The sequence below is a fragment of the Cupressus sempervirens genome, chromosome 1, assembly GCF_028749045.1.
Source record: "Cupressus sempervirens isolate cs-2001-9-10 chromosome 1, ASM2874904v1, whole genome shotgun sequence".
NCBI lineage: Eukaryota > Viridiplantae > Streptophyta > Pinopsida > Cupressales > Cupressaceae > Cupressus > Cupressus sempervirens.
Genome location: NC_143118.1, coordinates 713,750,028 through 713,765,822, shown reverse-complemented (window position 1 = coordinate 713,765,822; position 15,795 = coordinate 713,750,028). Strand labels below are relative to the sequence as shown.

The window sequence follows — 15,795 nt, the reverse complement described above, 5'->3', positions numbered from 1 at the left end:
ACTGTGAATGGAGGGAATGAAGGATGAAGAGGTGATGACATAGTCCAGAACACTCGCACCACCACAATGGGGCCAGTAGGTAAAGAGGTTAGAACCAGGAAAGGAGGATAAACCGTTCAAAATCAACAAACTAGAAGACTCACAAAGTTGGATGAGGTGGCGACCGTAACAAGAGAGCGGCCCAAGGACTTCATCCGAGTACGCTGGAATCCCATAGTGGTCGGATCTATCTCCAAAGTGCAAATCGAATCAGAGCAACAGTCATGTATAGGAGTCTAAAGATTCTTGGTTCGTGCGTTGAAGTCTCCAAGAATAATGATGTCACCCAAAGCTGCAAACTATGAGATACTCTCCTGAAGATCACCAAATGGATCCCCACTGTCAGCCTCATGAATGGCATATAGAGAAGAGGTCGGTGGAAAATAACAAACTACAAGAAAGATGTCCCTCTACCGGTGATTCCAATGACCAATACGGACCCACATGAATCTGGCAAAGGCATCAGAGTGGACCACTGATGTGGAGCTAAAGATATCATCTCTAATCAAACAAGCAACACCTCCAGACCCATGGACCCCACCAGAAATACGGACCTCCTCTCTGCAAACTGGCAGCCACTAGTGTCCAAGGTGACATAAATGAGGGCGCATGGGACTTTTGTGGGTCTTTGTGATGGCTAAAATATCAACGGACCCCACTGCATCATGAAAGAGACTAGGTAATGACCATAAAGAGCCATTACCATTACCATTACCATTCCAGTAGTTAACAAGAAGGCTAAGGTAGTATCAAGGATTGTGGCGGTTGCTAACAACACCAAATATGCAGAGGAAGCTAAGCCTCTTGTTGAAAGCTAGTCAAGTCAATGCAAACTAGTGATAAGTTCACCCCAATTGAACTTGGTAAACAATCTCGATTGGCTTGTCAACAAGATGCACATGATGCTCTCAACATGCTTGCACAAATGAATGATAGGTTGTGTAAAAGGGAGAACTTGCTTAAGGTGGAGAATGCTCGACTGTAGGACACTAATGAGAAGATGAAGACCTCCTCTGTGAAAACTAAATCTTTAGAACATGTAGTTCAAATTTCAAAGAAAGCCAAAGCCATGGACTACTGGTGGGATCGTCTGATTTCCCAAGGTGTGGATGTGATCAAGGATAGCTTAAGGCTACTAAGACATGGAAGAGATATATTAGACAGGTTGAGGAACTTCTTGGTTCATTTCATCAACTTAAATCTCTTGATGTGGACTTGATTGTGTGGAAAACTATGAGCGAAGTTCACTTAGAAGCTTTGCATGATTATGGTATTTTCTCTTCAGTAGAGATGTGCCACAATACCTTGCATCTAATGGACAATAGGGAAAAAGTGTTGCGAACCCTAGTCATTGAAGACGAAGTAGCAGTACAATGTTTACAAGATCAAGAGCATGTGATCACAATGGTTTTTAGCGGCTGACATGTGCAATAATCATTGAAAATGGAGAACTCATTGATGAGGGAGTTCTCATAACAAAGTTTGAGGAAGTTATTTGCCTACAACTTGGGGCGGAAGACTTTGATTCTAGAGAGATTGATACTCTCACAAGCTATAGATTCTCACTTCATGATCTCCAGAGCAAGATAAAAGAATGTAGCACTATTACTGCAGAAAATGCAAATGTCATTTGCAAGTTATCAGTTGTTCAAGAAGCACAATAGAACCAGATGCAATAACTCTACAAGAATCATTGAACAAATTTGACGAGTTCATGGATACATTGAGAAGATCTTTCTAAGTGCCTAGGGCACTCCTTTCTTATGCTTTGTAGAAATAAAAAGTTTTGACATATAACATGTAAAAGCAATGTACATTGTAAATACAAGAAATGTGCACCTGTATACCAGCTTCATGTAATCAAGTTGCAACAACATTAGGCTTACAACTTAGAATAAGTCAAAGTTAGTTAGGAGTTTGTTGGTAGAATAAGTCAAGGCAGTTAAGGGTTTATCCTTTACTCTCTGCCTTTCTCTCTCTTCTTTTCCTATATAAAGGAGAGAGCTCAATGAATACACAAGAAGGCTATGCTAAAGTGCTTGTAACTTGAAAACTTTGTGTTTCTAGATACAAAAATTTCTGAATTGAATAATGAAGCAGGTTTTCTCAAACATTATGTTGTGAAGCTTGAAGTTGATCTTTGTTTTCTTAAGTTGCCTTGATCAATTTATCTTTTGTTCAATTTATAATCTATCTTTCTAAAGCATCTAAGCATTCATTTGTGTTTCTTGATTGGGCCAGCTAGCTTCTTCTATTGTTTGGTTTGGTAGCTTACTCTTGCCTCAGTTCTGTGGCTCTTTGCTTTTTGTTATAGCTCTCTTCAGGATACTGTTTGGTGCTCCCACTATATGCTGGGTTGTTGCTTTGTTTCTAGCAATCCCTTACACCCTTTTGTTGGCCTTTCATTGGACATTAATAAATTTATCTTATCTTATCTTATCTGTGTACTTAAACTCTTATCTGGTATTGTGTGCTTGACCTTTTACCATTATTTACGTATATGAATACATGTTCTTATTACAATAATAGATAAGACGTCTATTATTAGTTAATGGTTATCTTGTAAATATCTTTAGCTTTAGTTTGCTTTCGTTTTTTGCTTTCTCTGGAATAGAATGTTTCTATTCTTTACGATCGTTTCCTAAGGAAACATCATCTCTTCCTTTTGTATAAATTGACCTTTCGGTCTCTGTTATTAATAAGCAAGTATTTACCAATTACCTTGTAATATGGTATCAGAGCTAAATACTTAAATTTTTTCGGAAAAATTTATAATTTCTTCTTGAAATTATTTGTTTAAATTTTTCCAAAATTATTTCAGCTAATTTCTCCAAAACCCACCTAGGGTTTTTTTGCTTGGAGAAATTCCCGAATTACGGGTCTGCATATCGCGTGGAAATCGTGGCCATTTTTTGGAGACTCGCGTTTTTGGGGTGAAAATCTGCATGTTTCTATATCAAATCTTCATGCTCTTAGCCGTCTCAGTCTGTCATTGTGCTCTGGGAAGCAGATTCGACCATTTTTCATCAAGAAATCTGAAGTTTTTTCAAGCTTTTCTCAGCTAGGGCCGTTTTTTTTCGAAACCCTAATTTTTGGGGTCGAAAAAATTTTTTGTTTGCAAATTCTTGGTGGGTTTTTCGAGAGCTCAACTGGGTTGTCGTCCGTTTTTTCTGGGTGCCTCGATTTTTGTGCCTCAATTTTCGAGCCAGCGGATTCAGAAAACGACAGCAGATTCCTTCTGGGTTTTTCGAGCTCTCTTTTGGGTCATTCTCTGATTTTTTTAGGTCTTCCGTATTTTTGCCTCGAAGAACGTGCCTTCACAGATTTTCACAGTTTTTCATTGAAAAACGTGCCATGGCATCTCTGACAAATATTCTGCTCAAGCATAATTCCAAATTCAATGGTCGCAATTATGGAACTTGGAAGCAGCACATCATCGCAATCTTCAAATATCGAAACACCGATCAACTTGTTCTGGGTGTTAAGCAGCGTCCGACTTCTCCGGGTCCTGATCAAGATACATGGGATCTGAACAATCGAGAGGCAGTAATGCTTCTCAAACTCTCCGTAGCTGATGACCAGCTTTCTCAGATTCCATCCGGCAAGACAGCGGCCGAAATCTGGACACATCTAAAAGGTCTTCATGAGACTTCCGACAAGACCAGAGCCTTCTTTCTGAAAAACACTCTGTTTTCTATTGTCATGGATGAGCGCACCTCGCTCCAGGCACACCTGAATCGGATTCAGGAAATCCGTGATCAGTTACTTGCCATCGGTCGCAAGATGGAGGAAGAGGATATTGTGGTAATCACTCTTCGGAGTTTACCAAATTCCTATGAGCATTTTATCGAGACTCTCAACATCACATCTACTGGTGTTGATCTAAAGTTCACTGATCTCTGCACCCTGCTACTTCAGCAAGATCGGTGGAAACAACAGTTCGGTAGCAGCTCCAGTTCCACCTCCACTGAGCAAGCCTTTGCTGCGAAATCCTTTCAGAAGGATAAGGGCAAGTTTCAGCAACCATCTCAGCAGAAGTCTTCTGCTCCAGCATCCGATGGTACCAAAAAGAAGAACATTCAATGCAACTATTGCCACAAGTATGGTCACATGAAGGTTGCATGTCGGAAACGCTTAGCTGCCCAGACTAAGCAATCAGGTTCGCAACCCAAAGCGAACAATGCAGAGCACACTGAGCAGGTGGAATCTTCCTTTTATGCCTTCATGGCTAAAAGACCTGCAAATCATGTACAGTCATCTGCCTGGTACATTGATTCAGGTGCCTCTCGACATTTCACTCACCGCAGAGACTGGTTTACTGACTACCAGCCTTATTCAGATTCTGTTATCTTTGGTGGTGGAGAAGAGTACACGGTTGTTGGTAAAGGCAACATTCAAATTCAGTCTGTTGGGAGGAAGCTCATATTCCTTGATGTGTACTACGTTCCAGGGATGGAACTAAATCTACTCTCGGTCAGTCAGTTGCTGCGACATTCTCCACACTTGGCAGTCACCTTCAGTTCACATCAGTGCACCATCACTGATCGGGCGACTAAGTCTACTATTGCAGTTGGTCTTGAGGATCATGGTCTTTTCAGACTTACTGATTCTGGTGATTCTCAGGACTTAGCTATGGCTGCTCGGCGATCTTCCATCAGCTCACTTTGGCATCAGCGATATGGGCACTTAAATGTGCATTATCTCTCACAACTTGCTTGGTATGAGCTTGTTCTTGGTTTGCCAGAGATTCAAACCCAACACCTTGGAGTTTGTGACGCATGTCAGGCTGGGAAGCAACATCGCACACCTTTCCCCAGTGGCGATTCTTGGCGAGCTTCTCAAGTACTTCAGCTTGTTCATGCTGATATTTGCGGCCCTATGGCCACTCCTGTTCTTGGGTACAAGTATTTTTTGTTGTTTGTAGATGATTTCAGTAGAAAAATGTGGGTGTATTTCCTTAAAAAGAAATCTGATGCATTTATTGTATTTCAGAAGTTTAAACCCTTAGTTGAAAAAGAGTCTGGGAAATCTATTATTACTCTTAGATCAGACAATGGGGGGGAATTTTGTTCTAATGTTTTCTCCAGCTTCTTGGATACACATGGCATCCAACGCCAGTTCACCACACCCCACACGCCACAACAGAACAGTGTAGTTGAACGTCGGAACAGGACAATCACTGAGATGGCTCGTTCCATGCTCGAACACAGACATGTTCCGAAGCGTTTTTGGGCAGAAGCAGTTAACACTGCAGTTTATCTGTTGAACCGGTCACCCACAGTGGCGATCAAAGGTAAAACTCCGGAAGAGGCCTGGTCAGGTCGCAAGCCCAAAATCAGTCACCTGAAGGTTTTTGGCTCTCTTGCTTTTGTTTGGATCCCTGATGCTTCACGCACCAAGTTGGATGCCAAGAGTCAGAAACTGATGCTTGCTGGATATAGCAGTCTTCACAAAGCCTACCGCCTTATTGATGTTGAGACATCTCGTCTCATATACAGCCGCGATGTAGTCTTTGATGAGCAGCGAGGACCATTCATGCCTGTTTCTCCTGTTCCTGATCCAGCAGACCAGCCTATGCAGGTTCATGATTTGGGAGTTCGGCTTCCATTAGGTCCACCTGATGGGAGGGCTCCAGTAGCTCCTACAGCTCCAGTCCTGCCAGTGATACCTGTACAGCCACCTCTGGCTTCTCCTGCAGGATCACCTCGTTTTGAAGATGCTTCACCTGAGTTTGATCCAAATTCTTCTGATCAGGATCCTGTTGATCAAGCATCTCCTAGTACTACTGTTGGTCATTCTCCTCTCCGGCCTAAGTGGTGGGCTAAGACACTTGCTGATCTTCATGATGATGAGCTCATTGATGGGAGAACTACTCGAAAAAAGAGCAAAACTATAGATTCTGTTAACTTTGCTCTTATGGCCAACATTCACAGTGTGTTTGAACCTCAAACATATTCCGAGGCTAAAGGAATTCCAGAGTGGGAACAGGCCATGCAATCTGAACACCAGAGCCTGCTGAAGAACAACACTTGGGTCCTTTCTGATCTTCCCCCAGGGAAGAAACCCATTAGCTGCAAATGGGTCTACAAAATCAAATACAAATCAGATGGTACTTTGGATAAGTACAAAGCTCGTTTAGTGGCAAAGGGCTTTTCTCAGCATCAGGGCATTGATTATGAGGAGACCTTTGCTCCTACTGCAAAGATGAGCACCATCAGATTAGTCCTAGCCATGGCAGCACAGTTTGGCTGGAAGGTCCATCAGATGGACGTAAAGAGTGCTTTCCTGAATGGTGATCTCCATGAAGAGGTCTACATGACGCAGCCTCCTGGTTTCAAGGTTGCTGGTAAAGACCATCAGGTTCTCAGATTGGTAAAAGCTCTCTATGGTTTGAAGCAGGCCCCTCGGGCATGGTACATCAAGATTGATACGTACCTCAGTGATCAAGGCTTCAAGAGGAGTTCTTCAGACTCAAATCTGTACATCAAGACTACTGACAGTGACATCATCCTTCTGATTATCTATGTGGATGATCTGATCATCACTGGCAGTTCGGCATCTTTGATTCAGGGAATCAAACAACACTTATGCCAGTCTTTTGATATGACTGACCTTGGGCTCATGCATTATTGCTTAGGTGTTGAAGTTTGGCAACAGTGTTCTGGTATATTCATCTCTCAGTCCAAATATGCTAGAGCCTTGTTAGACAAATTCCGAATGCAGGATTGCAAACCTGCATCTACACCTATGGAGAAAGGTCTCAAGTTATCAGCCAAGTCTGATTCTCCTTCCGTTGATGATACTACGTATAGGCAACTAGTAGGCAGCCTCATCTACCTATCTGCTACTAGGCCTGATATTAGCTTCGCAGTCAGCTATATTTCACGCTTTATGACAGCTCCTAAGGCTGATCATTGGATGGCAGCAAAGCGTGTGCTTTGTTATGTGAAAGGCACTTCTGATTATGGACTTCTGTATTCTCGGAGTTCTAATCCTAAACTCAGTGGGTTCACAGATTCAGATTGGGCAGGCTCTATTGACGATAAAAAGTCAACATCTGGATATGTGTTCAGTTTGGGATCCGGTGCAGTCACATGGACCAGCAAGAAGCAGCAGGCAGTTTCTCTCTCTTCTACAGAGGCTGAATATAGAGGGACTGTTAAGGCAGGATGTGAAGCTGTCTGGCTTCGTCGGATGCTTGGGGATATGCAGATGTCACCAGCAGGACCGACTACTCTGTTTGTTGATAACGAAGGCGTTATCAAATTAGCACGGAATCCAGTCTTCCATGAACGAACCAAGCATGTGGATGTTCATTCTCATTACATACGACAGCTGGTTAAAGACGGGACTATAGATCTGCAGTATGTTCCTACCTCAGATCAGACTGCAGACATTCTCACCAAGCCTCTTGGTCCTGATAAGTTTGTCAAATTCAGAGGACAGCTTGGTGTGTTAGATAGATTAACCATTAAGGGAGGGTATTACAATAATAGATAAGACGTCTATTATTAGTTAATGGTTATCTTGTAAATATCTTTAGCTTTAGTTTGCTTTCATTTTTTGCTTTCTCTGGAATAGAATGTTTCTATTCTTTACGATCGTTTCCTAAGGAAACATCATCTCTTCCTTTTGTATAAATTGACCTTTCGGTCTCTGTTATTAATAAGCAAGTATTTACCAATTACCTTGTAATAGTTCTTACCCCTGCACAAGTGGGGGCTAGATGTAGTGTTGTAAATTGTTAATCTTGATTAAATTGTTGATCAAGTATATTATGTCTTTTCATGTTGAAAGCATGCATTTACACATTGCCAAACTTCATGAGCATCACATCGAGCATTGTATGAGATTCCTTGAAAGGAATTCATACTTGAGGTAAAATCATGTCAATTCAGCATTACATCATTTGTATTGCCTCTATCCTTATGAAGTGAAAGTCGAAGCACTAGCAGGGGGATTGACTTAAGTAATCCCCTAAACAATGTTTCCACGTTTTCTATGTGTGCAAGAGCAGATGCGATATCACAAAAATCAACAAAAAATTAGAGTAGATACTAACAAATACTGCCAAACTATGCAAAAACAAAAACCCCTGGAATAAGGTGCTCAATGTTCCTACCCTACTACTTTGACCAAAATTTTCAAGAGATGAATGTGAAAAACTTCTTGATTGCATTTTTGACAGTCCCTCAAAGACTTTGTCACCTACAAACTAGGGCGCCCAACGCTTCTGTCCAATACAGTTAGCTTCAGATTTCAATGACAAGTTCCTCTCTATATTCACATTTAGATTTCCTTATCGTTCGTTCTATGTTTTCATTATGCTTTGAAGTCTTAACCATATCATGCTACCTAATCATCACTCTTGTTCTATTAACCAAAGTAATAGCTTGTTTTTATTAGTTTTTCATTTTTACTTTAGCCTTTTTGATTGAGCAATGATTGTTGTGCTCCTCTTCTATCACACCCTCTTGTCTTATGTCAATATTGAACATAGGCTTTGTTATGGAAATTCTAACTAATATGGCTTGTTTTGTAGAACATATGGCCTATTCTGCTCGTTTGACTACAATAATACTATCAAGAATATATCTAAATTTATTGAACCCAGATTGCTTAAAAAAAACAATCAAAGGGAAAAGATGCTAGGTTTCCTTGTACAAAAGCACACCTAGAATGGAGAATAATGCCTCCTAAATGATGATGTGCAAAGTTATGAATAGCTATAAATATTTTATTATGCAAGAAGCTTTGAATTGATGTTGAAGTACATGATGTTTGAGACAGTGACTAGAGATTTCCACATTTTTAGCATCCTCCTTGGGGACATAAAGTCTATTCAATCAAGAGACTCTTTGGGTCATATGAAAGATGTATATTTGATGATCTTCTTTAAGAAAATCTCCTTATTGGTTAAGCTATCGAATGTAGATAATCACTTGAGCTAGCAACATGGGATATTTTGGGGGAACGAAGATGAACATCTAAGCATATTATGGACACCTTTTGCAATACACTGCCAATCTATTGTTTAGGATTTTCTATAAACCAATGACATTATCATGAGAACCAAAGTAGTGGAATAATTTGTAGTCAATCATTTCATGTCACAACAAATACACTGAAATGTGCTTCTTTGCAGTGGCTTCATTGTGCAAAGATAGTTTGTTTCATTGCTTATGATGACCAAGCAATTCTCGAAAGTAAAGCAACAAGGGAGATGACAATATCCATGGATTGGGAGTGAATTGATAAGGTATTGATCCTGCTACTGATGTATGACTTCTTTGTATTGCTAACAAGAAGACCTTCAGGCACTTTATAAACCCACTACGGAATCCATTTGATTGACAAATTTAGGAATCATGTACAAGGGATATATTTCAAATATCCAGCCAAATGAGGAGGCTAGGATGAGATTAAACATCAAGGTTCCTCCCTACAATATATGGTAGTCTAGCAAGAATAAGCGGAAAATGATTGAAAATCTTCTTCAGATTTGCAGCTTGTGTTGTATCATATAAATTTCAAGACAAAAAAGTCGTTTTGAGATGGTCCATTTTGTTGATAGATGCAATCAAAGTTGAGATGACTGTATTTTGAAGATGGAGGAATGTTGTGTTGGATTCTATCTAATTGCTCCATGCTCTCTTTATTGATCTAGTGGAAAGAGAATATAGCGAACAATTCTTAGCTAAAATACCTACCAAGTCAAAGGACATTATCTTGACAGGTGCTTCAAAAGTTGAGCTGCTAATGAGGCATTACTCCATAGTCCCAGATATTTTCCATCAATTGTAGGTACTTGATGATAATAGTGATTTGCTCAATTTTGTAAACTGCACTAATGAATATCATAGCTAGGAAATTCAATTTTAACATTTTGTTCAAAATATGTATGGTACAAAAACTATTTTTGGTACTAAAATCATGCAGTTAATCACAAATAAACCCCCAAGGATTTGGGAGCTCTGCAAAATGTATTTGATCAATCCAATAGGAGCATAGCTAAAACCCATTTCTGTGCATGAAAATGATTTAGAGGAAAACAACTTTGGCACACATTTCCATGCATAGCAAATAAAATTATAGTCTTGTGTTTGCTTGGTCATATAGGGAAGACCTTTTTCAAAATGAGATAGCCCTCGCACAAGATGCCAAGCTTTTCAAGCAAAAAAAAAAAACTTCAATCCCAATCTAGCTCTCAAAACGTAGCATGAGTCGGCCAAATTCAAAGAGAGGGATAATATAATCCATTAGTTATCCTTCGTCCTTATCTAATTTAGTTCTTGTTAGAAAGAAGAATGGGGATAAAAAATTGTGTATCAATTTCAGAAAATTAAACATATCTTCTCTCAAAGCTAACATGGAGGCAATGCTATATAAGGTAACTGGTTTTGAGCTGCTATCTATGATGGATGGTTTCTCTAGGTACAACCAAGTTAAATTCAAAGAAACGAAACACAAAAAAATACAATGCTCTAAACTTAGTGAATGGAATTAAAGTACATAAAGTGTGAACAGCAAATAAGACATAAGTCAACAGAAGAGGTATCGTTTATCAAGGGGTTGCATCAACCTAAAGTATCATCAAACACGTGATTAATTGTCTTCATCCATGGAGGAAAAAACAATATTATGTGCTACTGATTAGAAACACTAACTAATGCAAGAGCACAAAAAATTACTCATAACAAAAGGTGTGATAATCCAAGAGCAATACCAATGTGGAATAATTAAGCCAACCGCTGAAGAAAAGATAACATGTGTCAAACTATCCGTATTGAAGCACTTAGAAGTTGTTATAGACGAAGATGGTTATGAAGGGGTATAGGACATGTCCATTACAACATGACCCCTCAGTCAAGACATCAGGATAAGAAGGTAGTTTTCATACCTCCTTCAGACATCAAAGAACAATAAACAAAAGATATTGAAGTCTTTCCAGAGGACAAGTATCAAATAAAGATCGTCCTTGACTACTTGCTAGCAAGTAATGTTAACAGCAAGTTAGTAAGCTGAGATTGATAGCTGGTAAATACAGGTCTATGGAACATTATATTTGAATACTATTAGGAATAAAGGAGCCTACATATAGCCTGAAATATAATCTGTAGCATTAGTATCATTTATGATTAAAAAAATAAGATATATATATATACATAACAGTTAGGCCGTACTTTTATTTATACATACGTATTCATACTAATTCATAATACATTTTTAGTTAGTACTCTCCTAGCCCATTCCTTAATCTCTCACTAATACCTGTAAGAGGATAGGCTGGTTTTATCCAGGAAAGGCAAAGTAATTCTTCACAAGATAGGGGAAATCCCAAGATGGGGTAAGGACATGTATCACATAAAACCTTGAGGGAGAAGTCCTGAGATGGGTGTGTTCTGGAAATTTTGAGAAAGCCTACTTGCCCCTAAGGACAAGTAATTAACCATCCTTTTTAGGGATGCTGATTAGGAGGGCAATAGGGAATATGGAGCTTGAGTATACTAATTGTCAAATGTATTATGAATCCTCAATTGCTTCTTAATTATTCTGATTGAGATGTATGTTTAATCATTGAAAATTGGCAGCTTCCTATCAAGGGACTTTACATATACACTTGTTGAAGCATAACTAGTTGGCTGCAAAAAAAAAAGTACAAGTCCTAGTCTATCTCCATTCCAACTTGCATTTTATATGTAATGTCCCCATTATTGCCAGCATCGGAGTTTACAAGATTAGCCTATTATTGTGATCCTCGTAGGCTAATTGTCGCTGATAGAGGGTCTTCTGAGGCGGTGGCTTAGCTTGGGAGGGTCTTGTCTTCTCCACAATTCAGTAAGCTACAGGTTGGTCTTCGTTTGGCTCATATTGGACTTCATTTGGTCTTAGTTTTGTGTACTTACTATTTGTGGTAAGTCGGATGTTGATTGAGATGAACCCTTTCTATTTTTGGAAAGTGTATTTGGTCACATGGAGAAATAATAGGAGTGACTCCTATTTCAAATGACATATTTTAATGATGAGTATTTTGAGAGTTATTATATTTTTAGTGGCCAAATTATTATTAAATCATTAAATGGCTTATTATAAAGTTATAATTTAACTTAAGTTGAGGTTTGAGTCATCATAGGAAGGGGTCATTTATTTAATTAATTATATGCCTAAGCCAAGTATTAAATGAATTGGGTTGGAAAGTTTTAAGAGTTCTTTTGGGAAACTTTCACAGTTTCTAAAGTTGAGTTCTTTTGGGAAACTTTTGTCCACAAGGGATTATAAATATGAGCTCATTGTGAAGGAAAATACATATGATTATCTAACTTGCTTTTGTCGATTTGGTGAGTTTTTCTAAGGTTGATGATTTCTTTTGTGCCCTTGCTGAAGTATAAGGGTTTGGTGCTGGGCTCTACATTTGATCCATAGCTGAGGTATTGTGGATTAAATACATCTGAGGTTCATTATTGTTGTCTTCTTCTGTTTCCTACTGTGATTGAAAGAAGGTTGTTTGTGGGATATCTTCTCATATTATTTTGGCTGCAGCTGAGAAGAGTTCTTTGGCTGAGAGTTGTGAAAGGGAATTCTGGAATTTGATATTTGCATTTTCTGGGAATTGTTGAGTCTTCCAATTCTGTGACTCCTGTAAGTAGGAAGACATTAGGTTTTGCTGGAGACACAGATTATATTGTATTGCAGCATTTCTTGTTTTCCTCATTGGTGTCAAGTGTCTTCTGTAGCATGGGATCCTTTCCAGCAAATTGGTGACATTTCATCAGTATTTCATGCATTATATAATCTGCTCTTGGGCACAGTCATTACTGTTCAATCTGGGCAATCTGGAAGCCAAGAAATTGCAGATGTTGGGCATGTTATCATACCCAAGGCTGCTGTTGTTGAGTTACAAGGGCTGCGAACAGATTTAGTGAGCCTGTGATCAAGTTTAAGGGGTCTGCATTGAGAATTCAAGGGCCTTTTTCTGGACATTATTTTAGCATATACTTCTGCAAATTGGGAGCCTTCTCCTTCAAGCAAATCTGCCGCATGATTACCAGGTTTTCTTTCCTTAAATATTATAATTCTCAATTGCATTAGAGTAACAGTTTGCAAGCATTTAATGTAAGAAGATTCATGACATTGAACTAATCAGTTTTGTGTAAGCTCCATTATTGCAAATGCATTGCTAAGGTGAACATATATCATTAGCAACTTATCATGTTATAAGATGTATGCTTTCCACAATTCAATATTACTAAGTTTAGCATAAAAAGGAAAACTAAGAAGCTTCAAATTACAAGCATTGGCAACACTTCAAGCTGGGTTGTTGATGTGAGTCAGTTGGGCTTTAACAGTGATATCAAAGTTTGTTTGCAAACTGTTTGACAAAACATCAAACAACTGTTCAGTTAAAAAATAATTGGTGTTTATTGAAGATATATCCAGCTGGGGTTATTACATTATATCACAAAAGAAAGAACACTACAAGGAAGGGGCAATGAAACATTTGCATGTACCAACTGGGATGTATCCATTGCGAAGCTTGCTAGAGTCAACATAGATGATGATAATGAGACTCTTAAACATGAAGCACCTAGTAGTAAAGGCACAGTTGTGATTCAAATGATGTTGAACCAAACAATGACCTTGATCTAGATAGTTTTGATGATTGATGAAGATTGAAGACAATTCTACAAATTTCTGATTTTAGTTATTTCAAATTTGTAATCGTGATGATTTTAATTTTAATCATCCTAGATATATATGATTTGTGACATAATATTGATATTTACTATCAATTGGCATTTATCTTTCGCTGCCATTAATCAATGATAAAGTATCATCAAAAGTGTGTTCAATTTGATATTTTTTCAAATTTCTGCTGTACCAAAATGTACCATACCCAAGGAAAAAAATTTGCACTGACGTGTGAAAATCTCGTATCTGATCCCATACCAAAACCAGCAACTTAGAATGGAAGCATATTAACATAAGAAAAATTATCTTCACAAAATTCTATGTGCCAACTAGATATAGTGTTGATTTCCTTTTTTATAAACTGGAAATAATATCATTGTATCAAAAACAATGATGAAAGATACCAAATAATTTAACCCCATAAGTGAAACAATTAAAAGATTACCTGTAGTGCAGAAACTTGTGAAGGAAAACCATATATACATAAAATCATTTCCCATGGCCTCTTCATTTTAGTTTTTCGTGCCCCTGACTTAATTTCTCCATTATGTTGTCTTATTCGACGTCGAGGATTGACAGTAAATCTATCAAGTAAACACACAAGAGACAGCCACCAAAATCATAGCTCATAAGATAGGAAGGATAAGAGTAAATAAGGAAACAATTTGCAAAACTCTATGACTAAGTACTCAATAACCTATAAAAACCATAGAAGACTGCATTCTAAAAGATCTAATGTTAAAGCCAGTGTTTACCTTTTAAAATCAAAATTACATGTGTTAAGCCAGTAATTAATTCACAGTCATGCATTAATTCATTGAAATCCTTAACCATAAAACCCAGGTTAGGCTCTACAGAGAAAGTTCAAATCAAGTGAGAATCCACAAATAGACGTCTACAAATCCATATCGACATAAAGGGATGACCATCCATTAAAAGTAACCATGGTGACTTTGTAATGTCCTTGTTTTCATAAGCATCAACTTTCAAAGGATAAGCCTATTTCCTAACCCTCATAGGCTAATGGGGTTAATTAAAGGGTCCTTTGAGGCAAAGAACTGGTCAATTAATGGGTTATTTTTCTACTCCAGAGTTTAGTTTTTTCAAACTTGGCATTTGTATGGGTTTTAGGGCAGTTCCTCATAGTAATTTTAGTAATCCAGTGGTTGATTGAGAGGGACCCTTCCTATTTTTAGTAAGACAGTCAGATGTGTTGTGGATGCTATGGTTGACTCCCTGATTCAGACAAAATTGAAAAATAATGATATTAAAAAGTAATTATTTATTAATAATTATTCATTTATGGCACATTATAAAATAAGGTTATAATTCCACTTTAATGAAGGGGTCAATTCACCATTGAAATGGGGCCATACGTTTTAACTAGTTGTTAAGTGCCTAGACCAAAGGTGACTTTTTATTAAGTATAAAGTGCAAATGCATTATTTATTAAATGCCAATTAAATGTTTTTGGGAGAAGTTTGTTTTCATGAAAGGAGAATGAACTAATTTATTCAAAGTCATCGTTTGCCACTTTAGCAAAATATATTTTAATGGTCTAAAAAGACAGAAGCAAGGTCTGGCATTAAGTACATAAGGATCCCATGAAATGAATTGAAGAGCATTATGATCAATTTGCTTTTAATTTTGGGAATTGGTGTGACCTCTTGGAAGTGATTTGTTCTCCATTGAGGTTTCAGCTTTAAGGAACAGTAATTCTTCGAAGGAAATTAAGGCAGTTGAGATTACTGAAATTTGAAATTGGAGGAAATTCAATCAGAGTCTTCATTTGAGCCGAGTTTTTAGACGATTCATTTGGTTGGCAGCATTACAAGGGTTTGTTACCATAGGACTTACAATCAGGTGTAAGAACCCCAACTTGTTCTAACTCCAACAAACACCAAATTGCTTAACTTTTAGATATTTGACATTTTGTCAAACACTTTGCATGCATCTTTTATCTTTTTGTCCTTTAATTTCAGACTGTATTTGCTTGCTTGAAATGATTTTAAATGAAGTTTAAATGCTTGCAAATGATTATTAAAAAATCCAAGTATAGAATTAGAA

The 15,795-nt window shown here is 38.0% G+C and overlaps 1 protein-coding gene across 3 annotated transcripts in view; it reads right to left on the bottom strand.

Annotated features, from left to right (window-relative positions):
- Positions 1-15,795, bottom strand: part of LOC149579949 (uncharacterized) — a 103,999-nt gene that overhangs the window by 60,277 nt on the left and 27,927 nt on the right. For all 3 annotated transcript variants that reach the window (XM_089787919.1, XM_089787912.1, XM_089787927.1), the window contains one exon: positions 14,174-14,312. In XM_089787919.1, coding sequence (XP_089644045.1) covers positions 14,174-14,312 — 139 coding nt within the window. The remainder of the gene's footprint in view (positions 1-14,173; positions 14,313-15,795) is intronic.